Raw genomic sequence first — 17,908 nt, 5'->3', positions numbered from 1 at the left:
ACCAAGTTTTCTAAGAATATATACTACAATTTCATACTAATCCAATGGACAGAGACAATGGGGGAATAAGATCAAAAAGCCTATTGGAAAACAATGATTCTGAACTGGTCCAACACACAAACGCTGCAGGAACTCAGCACATCAGGCAGCATCTATGGAGGAAAATGGAAAATGGACTGGAAACAGGGGAGAAACCAGTTTAATAGGGTTGGGGAAGTGGGGTGGGAGGAGTGGAGCAAAAACTGGTGGGAGATAGGTGGATTCATGTGAAAGGGAAGATAGGCAGATGGGAGATTATACAAGAAGCTAGGAAGTAGGCCAATTCTCTGGATGCTTTCAAGAAGGAGCTAGATAGGTATCTTATGGATAGGGGAATCAAGGGTTATGGGGACAAGGCAGGAACCGGGTATTGATAGTAGATGATCAGCCATGATCTCAGAATGGCAGTGCAGGCTCGAAGGGCTGAATGGTCTACTTCTGCACCTATTGTCTATTGTCTATAAGTAATAGGTTGAAGTAAAAAACTGCTGAAGAAGGTGGAATCTGATAGGAGAAGAAAGTGAAGGTGGTGAGGAAGGGATGTGTGGGTGATCAGCAGTTCGGGGGGGGGGGGGGGGAGGGGACAGAAGGGCCAGCTCTACTGTACCCGAACTGGTCACCTTTTAATTTGAACCAACTTTATTCCTTTTCCATTCAGTACTCAAAACATTAAACAACAGACGACTGTCTGTTTTATATTCATATAATTTTCAAAGTGACTTTTAGGAATAGGTGGTGTTAGATCCTGATGCTTTTGTTTTCCAACGGTTCTTCAATAGTCAACAATGAGTCACAGAACTTATTGCTTACAAATTTTTAGTGTTCTAAGAAGAAAGAAAGATAAGTTGAGAGAAGAAAGAGAACCCAGGAAAAAGTTAGTCATGGTCGTCTCAGACTCATATTAGAGATAAAACAAAATCTGCAGTGAGAACAACTAACCCAGGGGTCCCAAACCTTTGTTATACCATAGACACTAGCCATTAACTGAGGGGTCTGTGGACCCCAGGTTGGGAACCCCTGAATTAACCAATAAAAAAGACAGATTCAAGTAACGTGACACCTGAAACTGAAAACCAGAAGTTTCTAGAAAATGAAGAATCAACTGTAACATAATAACTGGAAAATTCTTTGAACAATTACATGCAAATATTAAAATACAAGCAAGCGCAGTTAAGTTAAATTACAAGAAAACTTAACAATTCTATATCCAAATCCAGCAAAGAACAGAACCTCTTTGTCAATGGTCATCAAGACAATGCAAGGAAATGTGACAGCAAGTTGCATCCTGCTCCACATTTTGAGACAGCCATGGAACTGCGCCCTGCAGAAGTGAGGCATGTGGCTGCAAAACGGAAGGACAACTGCGAGTTAATTGTAATGTGAGATCTAGTTCAATGAGGAAAGAGTCCAAATGAGATGGATCACAATCTTGTTGAAGTTGAAAAATGTTCAATAAGCTGAAAAATCAAAAAAAAAGTCAGATGCTGGGAATCTGCAATAAAAATAATGAAAGTTAGAAAGACTCAGTACATTAGGCAGCATCTATGGGAAAAAAAAACGGTTAACTTTTCAGGTCAACGACCTGTGTCAGCACTGTTAATGCTTACACCATGCAAAAATATGTTGGCTTCCTGACAACTTATCCAATCTATCCTTGAGGTAGGGTTCATTTTGTACAAGATTTGGAATTATTTCAATGACCAGCTTTTATATTCAGCAGCCGCTCCAGAGAGTGTCCTGTGCACTTCAATGACACATTCTGATTTGGAGCCAAAATTCCAGGGCTTTCCTGAAAACTACAGATAAGGTGCTAAAAATATGCTGTCCAGGCTGTACATACTATCATCTCATTACTTCCTTCCCTCAACTTAAAGTAGGGCATATCCTTTATTCCCTCAAACCTTGGACGCCTTTCCTGTCAACATAGTAGATAGATAAACGGTTGGTCATTATGTGCCCTGTCGTATGATATGGGCAATCATTGTCTTTCGATGACCGTGATTGTTCTTGGCAAATTCTTCTACAGAAGTGGTTTGCCATTACCTCCTTCTGGGCAATATCTTTACAAGACCAAGCCATTGTCAATATTCAAGATTGTCTGCCTGATGTCAATGGTTGCATAAAAAGATCTTGTGATATGCACCAGCTGCTCAAATGACCATCTACCACCTACTCCCATGGTTCACACGACCCTAATCGGGGGGGGGGAAGAAAGCAGGTCCCAATTAAATTTCAAAGTACATTCATTATCGAAGTAAGCATACAATTGTTCAATGGATCCATTTAATATCAGAGAATGTATACAATGTACAACTTGAAATTCTTACGTTCTTACGCCATGAATCAGAAGGAAAGAATGCATGACAGGAAAAACATTAGAACCCCAAAGCACCCCCTCCCGCACACAAGCAGAAGCAAAAGCATCAACACTCCCCCTACTTATTCCAGCAGAAAGCATCAGCCTCCCATCACCCACCACGCATGCAATAACAAAATCCCCAAAGAGACCATGATCTAGAGTCCATCAAAAACCACTCTCCATCCTAGTTTGACATGCCACAGGCTCTCTCTCTCTCTAACAAGGAAGAGAGGTGAAGCACTCCTTCCACAGCGAGAAGATCAACAGCTTGCTCTTTCGATGTTAACACTCTGCACAGCCACTTTTATTTCCCAGTTCCCCAACTCGAGAATCAACAGCAAAATTATACAACCTTGAGACTTGTCTTCTAACAAGCAGCAACAAAACAAAGAAGCCTGAAAGAATTCATTAAAAAAGACCGTCAAACACCCAATGTGCAGAGAAATAAAAATCAAAAACAATAAACATAAGCAAATAGCATTCTGAATTGAAGTCCAGAAAGAGCATCCGTCCATAGACCCTTTATCCAGTGCAGAGATGAGCAGCACGATGAACTAGCCCAGCCCTCGCCTCTGGCCACGATGCTGTGACCCTTTCAGTCTGGTCCGGCACCTAAATTGTTGTCCAAACATTGGGTTCTGTCACTTCACTATGCTCTAGGACCTAGACCCCGCCCATACCTGTCCTTTCCAATTGGGCCCGCTGCCTAAATCTTCAACAAAAGAAACACCTTATATTTAAAAAGCAATAATTACTCCAAGAGCAGAATCACAATAATCACCTTTACTGGAAGGGCAAATAGTTTTCAAATGACCAGGACAGAGTTATGGCAATAAGTGTGATGCTCCCATTCACTATTTTGCATTCCCTTCAGCTGTTCCCAATAGTTTACAACCGCGGATATGACCCAACTATTTAACAACCAAATTTTAAATGTTACTGTTTCTGCCTCAGCTGACACCTGATGACCTTTCTATGTTTAAATAATGCACTGAGATTTAGCTTGAAGTGCTAATGGCAATTAGAGCTGATGCTGGCCTATGCTAACCAGTATTCAACAATTATGATCAATCTTCCACAATTTCATATGCCTCTATTTCAAACCCCATTAATAGGAGACACAAGGAACTGTAGATGCTGGAACCTGGAGCTACAATCAATCTGCTAGAGGCACTTAGCGGGTAAAGCAGCACTTCCGAGGGGATAAAGAGTTGTCAACATTTTGGGTCGAAACCCTTCATCTATCCCCTCTCAACGGATGCTTCATGACGCACTAAGACTGTTTCTTACTCCAGATTCCAGCTGCTGCAGTCTCTTGTGCCTTCATTTTAACAGTTGAAAAGTAACACAAGTACAATCCTTTGTGTTAGAGGCCCTCCATCGGTCGAAATCAACCATGGGTATTGCGTCCTAGCTTTCTACGTATACAGAAGCCATGTAAACTGTACAATATGGACAGCCCGTGTAACAGGTTCCCCCTCTCCATGCAGCTGATGAATCGAAAGGAACAGCAGAAACCGGCTGTTTGGTACCGGCAGTGCTGCAGGGTTGCCAGTTGGGGTAGTGCTTCCGCTGGTGCAAACTGGGGGGGGGGAGGGAGGGTCAATGCTCCTGATGATGCTCGTGTGCGGATTCCAATTTTACTATCATTCATTCTTTGGGGGGGGTTCTTGTTTCATGGATGTCTGTGAAGAGTAAGAATTTCAGTTTGTATACTCTATACATTCTCTGATATTCCAATATTAAACTGAACTATTTGATTTGAACCATTTAGCAGATGAACTCAGCAGAGGTTGATTAGGATACTCCTTTCTGACTTAAAAAAATGTAAATGATTTCTGCAATGCAGTTCAAAGGAATACTTGAAGGATACTACTTGGTCCTACTTGTCAGGTAGGAATAGCATAGTGGTTAGCAAGATGCTTTATAGTACAGGCTACTCAGGTTCAATTCCCGCCGCCTGTAAGGAGTGTGTACATTCTCCCCGTGACTGCGTGGGTTTCCTCTGTGCGCTCTGGCTTCCACAGTCCAAAGATGTATTGGCTGGTAGGTTAACTGGTCATTGGAAATTGTCCTGTAATTAGGCTAGGGGGATTACTGGGCGGTGTACCTCAATAAATAAATACACAAACAAACAGCAGGGAGATTATAACAACTACAATCTCTGAAATCCAATATTTGGTTTATGTGCTTGCTCAAACCATTGTATTATATTCCTTGCTGTTTGGATACATTTTTTTAAAAATGCAGCCAATTATTTAAGTGTGTGCAAAACAGTATGAAGCAAAATTGTTTTCAGCTCATCCCCATTACACAACCTTACAGTTATATACTCGTTAGAAAGCAACATTTAAATTTAAAGGACAAGCAGAACAGAGCTGAATTCACAAACACAAAATTGGTTTATCATGAGTCTGTGTTAAATTTAACTGATGTTAGTCAAAGGTCAAATAGCATGAATAGCACAACGACAACACCCAGGAACAGAAAAGGCTACAGAAAGTGGTGGATACAGCCTGGTTTATCACAGGCAAAGCTCTCCTCACCAAAATGGTTAAATTAAATAAGTAGTGCAAAAACAGAAATCAAAAGTAGTTAAGGTTGTCCATTCAGAAATTGGATGACAGAGGGGAAGAAGCTGTTTCTGAATCATTGAGTGTGTGTCTTCAGGCTCCTGTACCTCCTCCCTGATGGTAGCAGTGAGAAGAGGGAATATCCTGGGTGGTGGGAGTCCTTAATGATGGATGCCACCTTTTTGAGGCACTGCTCCTTGAAGATGTCTTGGATATTACAGAGGCTGGTGCCCATGATGGAGCTGACAAAGTTTACAACTCTCTTTGGCTTCTTTCGATACTGTGCAATAGTTAGCCCCACACCCCCCCCCCCGACTCCCACCATAACAGCCAGTTGGAATGTTCTCTTCTGTACATCTGTAGAAATTCAGGTGTCCCCCGCTTTTCGAACGTTTGCTTTACAAAGGATCACTGTTATGAAAGACCTACATTAGTACCGTTTTCGCTAACAGAAGGTGTTTTCACTGTTATGAAAAAAGCAGCGTGCGAAAAAAATCAGCGCCTGATAAAAGGCAGCGTGCGCCCCGAGCAGCCACTCTCCCCCGGATTCGGAACGGCAATCTCGCCGGCATTGCTTAAACACATGCCTGTGAGTAGCCATTTGCAAGATGAGTTCTAAGGTATCGGAAAAGCCTGAAAGAGCTCGTAAGGGTGTTACACTTAGCGTAAAACTAGACATAATTAAGCGTTTTGATCATGGTGAACGAAGTAAGGACAAAGTGAGTTTGGCTTGTGGAAGCTGATGAAGATGATGTTGAAGAGGTTTTGGCATCCCATGACCAAGAACTGATAGATGAAGAGCTGATGCAATTGAAAGAGGAAAGGATAGCAATTGAAACTGAATGAGTAATGACAGAGTACAACTTTAATTTTGAAAGGGTACGTAGGTTTAGGGGATATTTGCAGAATGGTTTGAGTGCTTACAAAGAACTGTATGATAGAAAAACGCGCGAGGCTCAGCAGTCAAGCAAGCCTTCCACATCTGCCACAGCAGACGACGAACCTCGACCTTCGACATCAAGGCAGGCACAGACAGAAGAAGATGAGCTGCCTGCTCTAATGAAAACGGACGACGATGAGATGACACCCCAGTGTCACACCACCCCAACACCCAGGCCGCAGACAGACACTGATTCGCGGAGAATGCAGCGTTAGCCAGGAGACACACAGCACATCTTTAAGATAAAAGTCAAAATAAACATGCTAATTAATTAGGTGCCGCCCGACACATAATTGTCGGCCCAGATCAGAGGAGATGCAATCAGCAATTGGCACTGATCTGGGCTGACAATTACCTGTCGGGCGGCACCTAATTAATTAGCTTATTTTGGCTCTTTTCTTAAAGATGTGCTGTGTGCCTCCTGGATACCGCTGGACCCCTGCATGCTTCACGGCAATATATTGGGTCGCTGCCCAGAGGGCACTGCACCACCCCAACCTCCGACTCAGCCTAACACACCATCATCAGTGTGCTCGATGCTGTCCCTATTCCGGTAAGTGATACTACACTGTACATACATTATTTCTACTTTATATAGGCTGTTTATTTTTACGTGTTATTTGGTATGATTTGGCAGCTTCATAGCTTAAAGGTTACTGGAGAGCGCTTGCACCGTGTTTCTGCTGATGGCGCTTGCGTGAGATTTTCGTTACGGAGAACAGTTCAGGCAATGATTGTGGAAAAGTATTTCTACTTTATATAAGCTGTGTATTTATCATATAATTCCTGCTTTTACTATCTGTTACTGTTATTTTAGGTTTTATGTGTTAATTTGGCATGATTTGGTAGGTTATTTTTGGGTCTGCGAACGCTCACAAAATTTTCCCATATAAATAAATGGTAATTGCTTCTTCACTTTACGACATTCTGGCTTACGAACCGTTTTATAGGAATGCTCTACCTTCGGATGGCGGGGGAAACCTGTTTGTTATTTCTGCAGTGATTTTTTTAAAGTAAGCTTTTCCTCTGCAATATCTACTAGTCCCAAAATAAAAATGAGTTGTATTTTTACACTATGACAGCCTTTTCGTTAGGGAAAAAAACTTAATTTCACATTTTTCCTAACACAATTTGCTATGAACTTTAATATTGTTCATAAATCACAACAGTAAATGATGACTAAGGGTCATGAAATAGTCTGGCATTCATTTAGCAAGTTCCATTCACATTAAGGTGCGAACCTTATTTCAAATAATGCATAATGTACAAACGCGTGAGAGATTGAATTTTGCAAAATCTAACTTAAATTCTTTAGAGCAGTGGATCCAAACCTTTTCGTTAAATGTCATGGACCATTAAGTATCCCAGGTTGGGAACCCCTGCATTGGAGCAAGGAGAGCACCCGGATATTTTAGTGTACGCAAGATACCTTTCACTGGTTCAATCCGTTTTGGCAAGTCCAAAGTATCGAAACTTTTGTCAGTGTCCACATTCCTTTTGCCTAAGCATGGGGGGGAGAAACACAAAGGCAGGATGTCACTGGATTGTAAACATTTTTTTAAAAAGCATTCAGATGACGACATTTGATGTAATACGTTTGCTTACTTTTACAATCAATGCCAAAAATCTCAGCAAATACACTTAGAACAATACAGTGGTATTTAACTCGGCCATCAGTTTGCCTGTTTAAATTGGAGTCAACAGGCAGTGTATGCTATTTAGTCCTTCAAATTTTCTCCAGATTAGACCAAAGCTGAAATGCATCTCAATATCCTTTTATTGTCACTCAATATCCTTTCATGATTTCACAAATATTAACATTTTGAAATTTTCAATATGCCTGGCCAAAGAGTTTTTTTTGGGAGAGAAGGTTTACAATATCTTGTGTTAAGGAACTGTTTACTGAGATCACCTTCATAGCCTAGATTTCATTTTCCCCAAAGGAATGAGCAATTACCTTAACCCTGTCCAGCACTTCAATCACATGACCTCATACATTTTATATTTGAGTTATACAAGTCACACAATACAAGCATTCCTTGTTAAAGCAATGATTTTGTATTAGATCCAATTCAAGGCGGACATATCCATTGAGGTGAACTATTAAGTTGTCTAATTGGAGCTTTATAAACAGTACAGTGCAAAAGATATCTATAGCTTGGGTGCCTAAGAGTTCTGCACAGCATTTTTTTGTAAACATGGAATGGAGAGTGAGTCTACAAATCTGGCAGGAGCAAAGGATGTTGGGAATGGTGAAGGAGGAGCGCCACAGGAGGGGTGTGGGACACGTGGCAGAGGAGTGCCGGGGTGGGTGCAGACACACCCAGCCCTGAGATACCAGGCAAGGTCATGTGATTCCAAACATCTGGTTTACTGGTCATTACAGAATGTCTCTCTGGTGCTTCTCGCTCCCTCTCCTCTTTCCAACCATGATCCCCCCTCACTGGCCTCTTCCCATTCTCAGTCCACCCACAATAGAGACTAATATCAGAATCAAGTTTATCGTTATTCACTTATACCATGAATTTTTTTCTTTATAACCACAAAAAAAAATTTTAACTTGACATTTTATTGAAAATTCTTGAACTATATAGTACTGTACAAAAGTCCTGGGTACATACACAGTTGCAAAAAATGTTTGTGAACCCTTTGCAATTACCTGATTTTCTGCATTACTCACCCACAATAATAGACAAGCACAATCTGCCTAAACTAATAACGCACAAACAATTGTACTTTTCATGTCTTTATTGAACACAATGTTTAATCATTCACAGTCCAGGATGGAAAAAGTATGAACTCTTGTATCTAAATAACTGGTAGAACCTCCTTTCGCAGCAATAACCTCTGACAAACATTTCCTGTAGCCACTGATCAGACTTGCACAATAGCAAGGAGGAATTTTAGACGTTCCTCCATAAAAAACTGTTCCAGTCCATCAATATTTCTGGGATATCTTGCAAGAAAAACCTTCTTCAGTTAATGCCACAGCATCTCAATTGGGTTAAGGTCTGGAATCTGACTTGGCTATTCTGAAAAACAAATTTTCTTCTTTTTAAACAATGCTGTTGTTGATTTACTCTTGTGTTTTGTTGCATCATCCAACTTCTATTAAGCTTCAGGTGACTGACTGCTACCCTGACATTCTCCTGTAAAATGCCTTGACACAATTTTGAATTTATTGCTCCCTCAATGATTGCAAGCTGTCCAGGCCCTGAGGCAGCAAAGCAGCCCCAAACCATGATGCTCCTTCCACTATGCTTCACAGTTGGATGAGTTTTTGCTGTTGGTGTGAAGTATCTTTTTTTCCTCCAAACATAGCGGTGTGCATTTCTGCCAAAAAAAAATTCCACTTTTGTCTTATCTGTCCACAGAACTTTGTTCCAGAAGTATTGCAGAACATGCAGGTGGACTTTTGCAAACTTGAGACGTGCACCAATGTTCTTTAGAGAGCAGTTTCCTCCGTGGTGTCCTTCCATGAACACCATTCTTATTCAGGTGTTTATCTTATAGTGGACACATGAACAGAGCCTTTAGCAAGTTCTAGATCTTTTGCTGTTACCCTTAGGTTCTTTTTCACCTCCTTCAGCACTGCATGTTGTGCTCTTGGTGTGATCTTTGCAGGATGCACACTCCTGGGGAGAGCAACATCAGTACTGAATTTATTGTAGACACTTTCCCTTACTGTGGACTGATGAACACTCAATTCTTTAGAAATGCTTCTGTAGCCTTTTCCAGCTTCATGCATCTCTACAATTTTTCTTCTAAGGTCCTCTGAAAGTTATTTTGATGGAGTCATGGTACACATAAACAGATCTTTCTTGAGAAGTACAGGCTCTGTCAGTAATCCGACTTTGGGTCCTTTTTATAGGGCAGGGCACCTCTACAACCCATTGATTGGAACAACTGACTCCAAATAGCTTTTGTAGAAGGCATTAACCCACAGTTTCACATACTTCTTTTGAACCCGGATTGCGAATGTTTAAAAGGTGTCTTCAATATTAACAAGAAGTAGTATAACTGGTTGTGTGTTGTTAGCTTAGGCAGATTATGTTTTTCTATTAGTGTGACTTGGATGAAGATCAGACCACATTTTATGAGTAATTAATGCAGAAAACCAGGTAACTGCAAAGGGTTCACAAACTTTTTTTGCAACTGTATATATACCAATGACTTTTGTACAGTACTATATGGTTCAAGAGTTTTCAATAAAATGTCAAGTTAAAATTACTACAGAACTGTGCAAAAGTGTTAGGCATCCTAGCTATGGGGAGGAAGGGAACTAGGTGGTTTGACTCATGTTGTAGGCTGGCAATGTACTGTATGTGCATGTCACATCATAGCCAGGTTGTGTAAATGCCAGTTCATGATGACTTGTTTGTAAACCCATTTCATGGGAAAGGCAGGTCTGATAATGTGGCATTTATATAATTATTATAATATATGTGCCTAAGACTTGCGCACATTACTATATATTTGAGTGTTACAAGTCACAAGATACAAGTACTCCCAATTAAAAGCAATGATTTTGCATTAAATCCAATTCAAGGCCAACATATGTATTGAGGTGAAGTATCATATTGTCCAATTGGAGCTTTACATAACTGTACAAATTCCACACTGTTATAGTAAAGTAAAATACTGGAATTGTTCTCAATTAATTCACAGTAGCTCACACACCACATCAACCTGAACAAATTAACTGTTTTAGGAACAAAAATCAGCCAAACAACAACAGAAAGAAAGGCGTCTTACCTTGATTAAACCACTCCTCTAAATGGTATAACAGCAAACAAGAAAAGTGCAGAGAAGAAAGGAACAGTCAAATGACACGTGAAAAAAAGCAATTGGGATTTACTAACTGGGAAAAGAGTCACCTTTGGCAATAACAATTTAAAAAACATTAAACCTTTCTATTCCATATCAATGCCATCAGCTGAATGATTCATCTCAAGTGGTTTCCAATCCTAATATTGTTTTACAAATATACAAGTATACAAGCTTGGATACCATGTGCCAAATTGAGGATAAAACATAGAAGTATCAAATGAACGTTTCTGACAGCTATTACCAGAACTATCACGGGGGGGGACATTCTCTTCCAAACTTATACAGTGCACTGAAAAAGACCTTTTGGCCATTGTTCATGATTGCAATAATACATCATGGAGACAGGCATTTAACAAGACAGCCTTCAAGATAATTGGACAGGGAGACAAGGATGGTCCAGTGAGAGTTGCAGCTTCATGCATTTACATGCAATCTCTGTACTTGTGCTACACTTCAACTGAGACCAAGTAAAACTACCATTTATTTCCAATTAAAAATATTTCCTCTTATTTTTCCTTGCAGTCCAATCTTCCTAACAATCCAATTAATGTGCTTGTAGAAGCATTGTTACACGAGGCAACAAGTTGCAAGCTTTTCCTCTGTTTCACTGCCACATAGTTACCTTTTGCCTTCTTTCCACCAAAACAACCAGAATCATCTTTCTTTTTCTTCTGCGCACCCCCGGTTCCAGTTTGCTGCTCGGTGGACGGTTCACGAAACTTATCAGCTCCCGGTACTTCTCTGTGGACTTGATAGGAGAGGTTCCTCATAATGCATACACAATTCTCAACTGACTGTTAGATACAGAAAATAAATTAGGCCACAATGAGTATCAGTGCCACACATTTCAAATGAATTAGAAACACCCAGACTAACCTGGGAGATATTTTATTCAATTATTCTTGGCCACAATCTGTGCAGATTGAAAATAACATCTCCAGCTCAACAATAATCAATACTGGTACACCTCAGGGATGCGTGCTCTACTCTCTCTACACCCATGACTGTATGTCTAGGCACAGCTCAAATGCCATCTATAAATTTGCTGTTGATATAAGTACTAGACAACGGGGTGACCCGTTGGGGCACCCTTTGAGAGAAAGGTAGTGCAGTCTGATGTGACCAGAATGAACATTAAATTTTCCTGAATGCTATTGATATTGCTTTGCTTTGGAAACTGAAGTAGAAAACCTCAGTTTAATAAAGAAGAACGATGCGTAGCAAAGCAAATATAGTTCCTCCTCGTTTAACGAAGGACACTTTTGATAGCATCATTTCTGGTTTATCGTGCCTCTCGTTGTCATTCTGGAGATGTGCAGTCCTTTCATCCCCCGTCTCTTCATCGCTTCTGCTGTTTATTCTTTGTCTCTGATCCTGGAGACGTGCATGCCTCTCCTCCTCTGTCTCTTCTTCTTCTCATCTTTTTTTGTCCTGCCTCTTTGATCCTGGAGTACCTGGCCTCATCCGATTCTTGTTCTCTCTCTCCTTGCCACTTCCCAACGACATTTAGCGTCATCTCTTGACCGTAATGTCCCTCTTCCCTTTCCACACGGCATAATTAAGCTAACCATTTTTTTAACCCTAATGCTGGATAGAAGATACGAAGCACTAACACCAAAGGATGCTGATTATTCTTGATGATGTGGTTGGTGCTCTCCTAAATGGACATGATATAGTCACCGCTGTGTTTTGACTGTAGCAAAGGGTTTTATGGGTATCTCGAAGTACGTCATTACAATAAGATGTAATTATCTCTTATTGATGGGTGACAGTTAGATCTATCCCAATCCTGCACATGCTGATGGTGATTAGCAGAATGTGACCCCTTAAAATAGAGCTGCCCTGCCCTTTTGCTCCGGTAGGTGTCGCTACTGAGGCTGGCCCTGCACATGCATCGGGCTGTCCGATTTCCATAATGGCCGACCAGCTTTCAGGTGAAAGCCAGCCTGTTGATTTTTTGGCGAATGAGCAATTTTACACGAATATATAACCCTGAACTTTGCCTGCATTTTGTAAGTTAACGCATTTTAATTCAGCCAAAAAAAGTGCTGCTTTAATGCACCGCTTGTACTAATTGGAGGTCACAAACAGACAGACAGAGCATAAGAGTTTTAGTATTACATAGATTACACACAAAATGCTGGAGAAACTCAGCAGGCCAGGCAGCATCTATGGAAAAAAAGTACAGTTGACGTTTGAGGCCGAATCTCAGAGGGTGACGAGAGGGCGTACAGGAGTGAGATATATCAGCAAGTTGAGTGATGTCACAGAAACAACCTTGCACTGAACGTCAGTAAAACCAAAGTAACTGATTGTGGACATCAGAAAGGGTAAGATGAGGGAACACACACCAATCCTCCGAGAGATCAGAAGTGGAAAGAGTGAGTGATTTTGTGTTCCTGGGTGTTAGCATCTCTGAGGACCTAAGCTGGTCCCAACATATCGATGCAGCTATCAAGAAGGCAAGACAGCAGTATATTTAATTAGGAGTTGAGTAGATTTGGTACATCACCTAAAACTCTTGAAAATTTCTGAAGATGTATCATGGAGAGCACTCTGACTGGCTGCACCACTCAGGACATGCCTTCTTCTTGTTGTTACCACCAGTCAGGAGGTACAGAAGCCTGAAGGCACACAACTCAACAATTCAGGAACAGCTTCTTCCCCTCTGCCATCTGATTTCTGAATGGACACTGAACCCATGAACACTACCTCACTACTTCTCATTTTTATTTTTGCACTACTTATGTAACTATTTTATATATATATATTTACTGTAATTCACAGCTTTTTCTCTATTAAGTATTGCATTGTACTGCTACCGCAGAATCAACAAATTTCATGACGTAAACTAGTGATATTCAACATGATTCTCATTCAGAAACCAGAAACATCCTTGGCTTACAATGGTGCTAAAAAGTTTGTGAACCCTGTTGAACTTTCTCTATTTCTGCATAACTATGACCTAAAATGAGATCAGACCTTCGGCCAAGTCCTAAAACGAGATAAAGAGAACCCAATTAAATAAATGACACAAATATACTTGTTCATTTATTTATTGAGAAAATTGATCCAATGTTACATATATTTGTTGGAAAAAGTATGCGAATCTCTGGGGTAAAGCCTTCTACAAAAGCTATTTGAAGTCAGCTGTTCCATTCAATGAGATGAGATTGGAGATGTGGGTTGTAGAAGTGCCTTGCCCTTAAAAGAGACACATAAAGCCGGATTACTGACAGCTGTAGTTCTCAAGAAAGATCTGGTAATGTGCACCATGCCTCCATCGAAACACTTTCAGAGGACCTTAGAAGAAGAATAGTAGAGATGTATGAAGCTGGAAAAAGGGCACAAAAGCATTTCTAAAGATCTGAGTGTTTATCAGTCTACAGTAAGGGAAATTATCCACAAATGGAGTAAATTCAGTACTGTTGCTGTTCTCCCCAGGAGTGGGTGTCCTGCAAAGATCTCAGCAAGAGCACAACGTGCAATGATAAAGAAGGTGAAAAAGAACCCAAGGGTAACAGTAAAAGACCTGCAGAAATCTCCAGAACTTTCTAAGGTCTCTGTTCATGTGTCCACTATAAGAAAAACACTGAATAAGAATGGTGCTCATGGAAACACAGAGGAAACCACTGCTCTCCAAAAAACATTGGTGCACGTCTCAAGTTTGCAAAAGACCACCTAGATGCTCTACAACACTTCTGGGACAATGTTCTGTGGACACATAAGACAGAAGTCAAACTTTTTTTTTGGCAGAAATGCACACCATGTATTGAGGAAAAACAGACACTGCACACCAGCAGCAAAAACTCATCACAGCTGTGAAGCATGGTGGAGGGAGTGTCATGGTTTGGAGCTGCTTTGCTGCCTCAGGGACTGGACAGCTTGCAATCATTGAGGGAACAATAAGTTCAAAATTGTATCAAGACATTTTACAGGAGAATGTTGGGGTAGCAGTCCATCACCTGAAGCTTAATAGAAGTTGGATAATGCAACAAGACGATGATCCAAAGGTCAAGAGTAAATCAACAACAGAATGGTTTAAAAAGAAGAAAATTCTTGTTTTGGAATGGCCAAGTCAAAGTCCTGACCTTAATCCTACAGAAATGTTGTGGAAGGACCTGAAGCAAGCAGTTCATGCAAGGAAGCCCACCAACATCCCAAATTGAAGCAGTTTTGTAAGATGGAATGGTCTAAAATTCCTCCCAGCTGATGTGCAGGACTGATCAACAGTCACCAGAAATGTTTGGTTGAAGTTATTGCTATACAAGGGGGTCACACCTGTTACTGAAAGCAAAGGTTCACACACTTTTTTGAACAAATACATGTAATATTAGATGATTTTTCTTAATAAGTAAATGAACAAGTATAATGTTTTTATGTTATTAATTGAATTGGGTTCTCTTTATCTAGTTTTAGGATTTGTGTTAAGATCTGATATCATATTTATGCAAAAGTAGAGAAAATTGTAAGGGTTCACAAACTTTCTAGCACCACTGTACATTCTGGTGGCTTGATCATAAGATACTCCATAATACTGGTAACTTAATGCAGGAGATACACTGACCAATATAGTACTTTACACATTACATATGCTCTGCCTTAAGAGGAATAATAGCTTAACAGAATGGTTCAGAATCAGAATCAGATTTAGTATCAGTGTCATACGTTATGAAATTTGTTGTTTTGCAGTAGCAATACAAATCAACACATAAAAACCTGCAAATTACAAAAAGAAATATATATATATTGAATTCAATAAGTAGTGCAAAAAGAGAGAAAAATAGAGCAGAGAAGGTAGTGATCATGGGTTGGTTCATTGTTCCTTCAGAAATCTGCTGGCAGAGGTGAAGAATTTGTTCCTAAATCATTGAGCATGTGTCATCAGGCCTCTGTACCTCCTCTCCAATGGTATTAGTGAGAAGAGGGCATGTCCTGGGTGAGGGTGGTCCTTAATGCAGGACGACACCTTTTTGAGGCATCGCCTTTTGATGATACGCTCAGTGCTAGGGAGGCTAATGCCCATGATGGAGCCGGCTGAGCTTGTAACTTTCTGCAGCCTTTTCCAGTCCTTGTGCAGGGGCCTCTCCATACCAGATGGCGCTTCAACCAGATAGAATGTGCTCCATGGTACATCTGTAGAAACTTGCCAATGTCTTTGGAGACATACTCCCAATGAGATATAGCCACTGTCATTCTTTCTCACAACTGTAATTTTTAAATTTGGTAATTGGTTTCAAAATTCAAAAATTATCTTTTGTTCAAAGTTCAAAGTAAATTGTCCCACACACAACACTGAGATTCATTTTCTTGCGAGTATATACAGTAAATATAAAGAAGCACAAGAGGATCAGTGAAATTCAGCACACAAGATGGTCAAACAACCAATGTGCAAAAGACAATAAACTGCAAATACAAAAAGAAAAAGATATATCATGTTAATGCAGACTGTATGTATGCATAGCCTAAGCCAGCATATGATCAAACCTTTCATAGTCATTTGTTTTCGAACAGAGCAAGGGCTTCACAGCCAGCTGGATATTTATTACAAGGACAGTTGCTATGCCACTGTAAATGCCAAGCCTCTGTTGACCCATATTATCTCCCGCTCTTGGACGTAATCCTTTTTTGTGCAGTAAACAGGGCTACAGCTATGAAAATGTCAAAGGTAATGCCTACTCAATGTTCAACAACTGCTTTATTCTAAATTAAGATATCAACTAAGCCATTAATTTTCATTTCTATCTGGGCCAACAGAAATCAGTGGAAACTTCTCTAGGAAGAGGTGCAGTCGACGTTTCAGGCCGAGGAGATGAGTTATTAATTTCAAACTTTCTGCATTTTCACTCAAGAGTTGAACTGCACGTGCAAGTAACGAGAGCCGTATAACTCATCTCCTTCTACCTTAGGCCACAAACTTATCACTTCTGCTGTGAACCACCTGGACGTCTAAGACGCTCTTGTTACATGCACGTGCAGTTCAACTCTTTGAGTGATAATACAGAAAGTTTGAGGTTAATAACTTATCTTCTTTTACCTTAGGCCACGAACTTATCAATCACCCCTGCTGTGGACCACTCCTGCAAAGAATGGATCTGTACGCTCCACGACCGCTGGACTACATGTGTACATGTAGGAGGGGACTACGTTGAAAAATAAATGTGCTAGGTTTTCTAAAACTGACGCCTACCTTAGGCCACGAACTTATCAATCACCCCTCGTAAAACCGGTCATCCTTGATCAAGAAACCTGAAGTTCTGAGACTTTATTGTAGTATGTCAGTCCTTGCTCTCCAACACCTGTCCTTGGAAATTTCTTCAGTTAACTTCAGACTTTCATGGAGGAATTCTAATTGCTCCCAATTTTTCAAAATTTGGTAATTCGTTTCAAAGTTCAAAGTTAGTTATCAAAGTACATACATGGCACCATATACAACCCTGAGATTCATTTTCTTATGGGCATTCACAGTAAATGCAAAAAAACACACAGAGTCAATGAAATACTGCACACAAGAAGATGGTCAAACAATGTACTTACTAACTAAATACATACATACATAAACTAAGCCAGCCAGCAAGCAAGCAAGCAATAAAAATTGAGAACATGAGATGAATAGTCCTTGAAAGTGAGTCCTTTAGGTTGTATTCAGTTTAGCATTGGGGTAAGTGAAGTTGAGAGCAGCTTATTCCTCTCACAGGCCAAAGATTTCCTTTTCAATAAACAGCTATCCACATCCTTTGCCAGTGTTAACTAACTTCCCCTAAAATTATTCTTTTCTCAACTAAACATTAATCATGTTAATGCAGACTTCATGAATGCACAGCCTAAGCCACCATACAATCAAACCTTCCAGAGGCACTTGTTTCTGAGCAGGAAAGTTGCCCCTATTCCACTCCACGGAGATGAGGCTAGCTGAATTAGCCTTTACTTGAGGCAAACCCAGTCAGTAAGATGCAACAGTCCAGCGCAGTGAGGATTGTAATGGTGCTGGACTTGCTTCCATTTATATAGCAATATACTTTAAATTCACTTTATAAATAAAAGTTCTATATTAGCATAATAAATTTTACAGTGAAGTAGGTGAGCTTTGCAATAGCTCTGGGAAACTGAGCCATGTAAGGCAAATGCCAAATCATCGAAATTTCTCAATAAAACAATGCCAAGTTA

General features: G+C 40.3%; 1 protein-coding gene across 7 annotated transcripts in view; it reads right to left on the bottom strand.

Annotated features, from left to right (window-relative positions):
- Positions 1-17,908, bottom strand: part of arvcfb (ARVCF delta catenin family member b) — a 500,299-nt gene that overhangs the window by 87,918 nt on the left and 394,473 nt on the right. For all 7 annotated transcript variants that reach the window (XM_072240865.1, XM_072240863.1, XM_072240862.1 and 4 more), the window contains 2 exons: positions 11,364-11,535; positions 7,341-7,412 (listed from right to left, as the gene is read on the bottom strand). In XM_072240865.1, coding sequence (XP_072096966.1) covers positions 7,341-7,412; positions 11,364-11,535 — 244 coding nt within the window. The remainder of the gene's footprint in view (positions 1-7,340; positions 7,413-11,363; positions 11,536-17,908) is intronic.

This window comes from Mobula birostris, chromosome 22, assembly GCF_030028105.1.
Source record: "Mobula birostris isolate sMobBir1 chromosome 22, sMobBir1.hap1, whole genome shotgun sequence".
Lineage (NCBI taxonomy): Eukaryota > Metazoa > Chordata > Chondrichthyes > Myliobatiformes > Myliobatidae > Mobula > Mobula birostris.
Note: the sequence above shows the minus strand (reverse complement) of the source record. Positions and strands in the feature narration are given on the sequence as shown.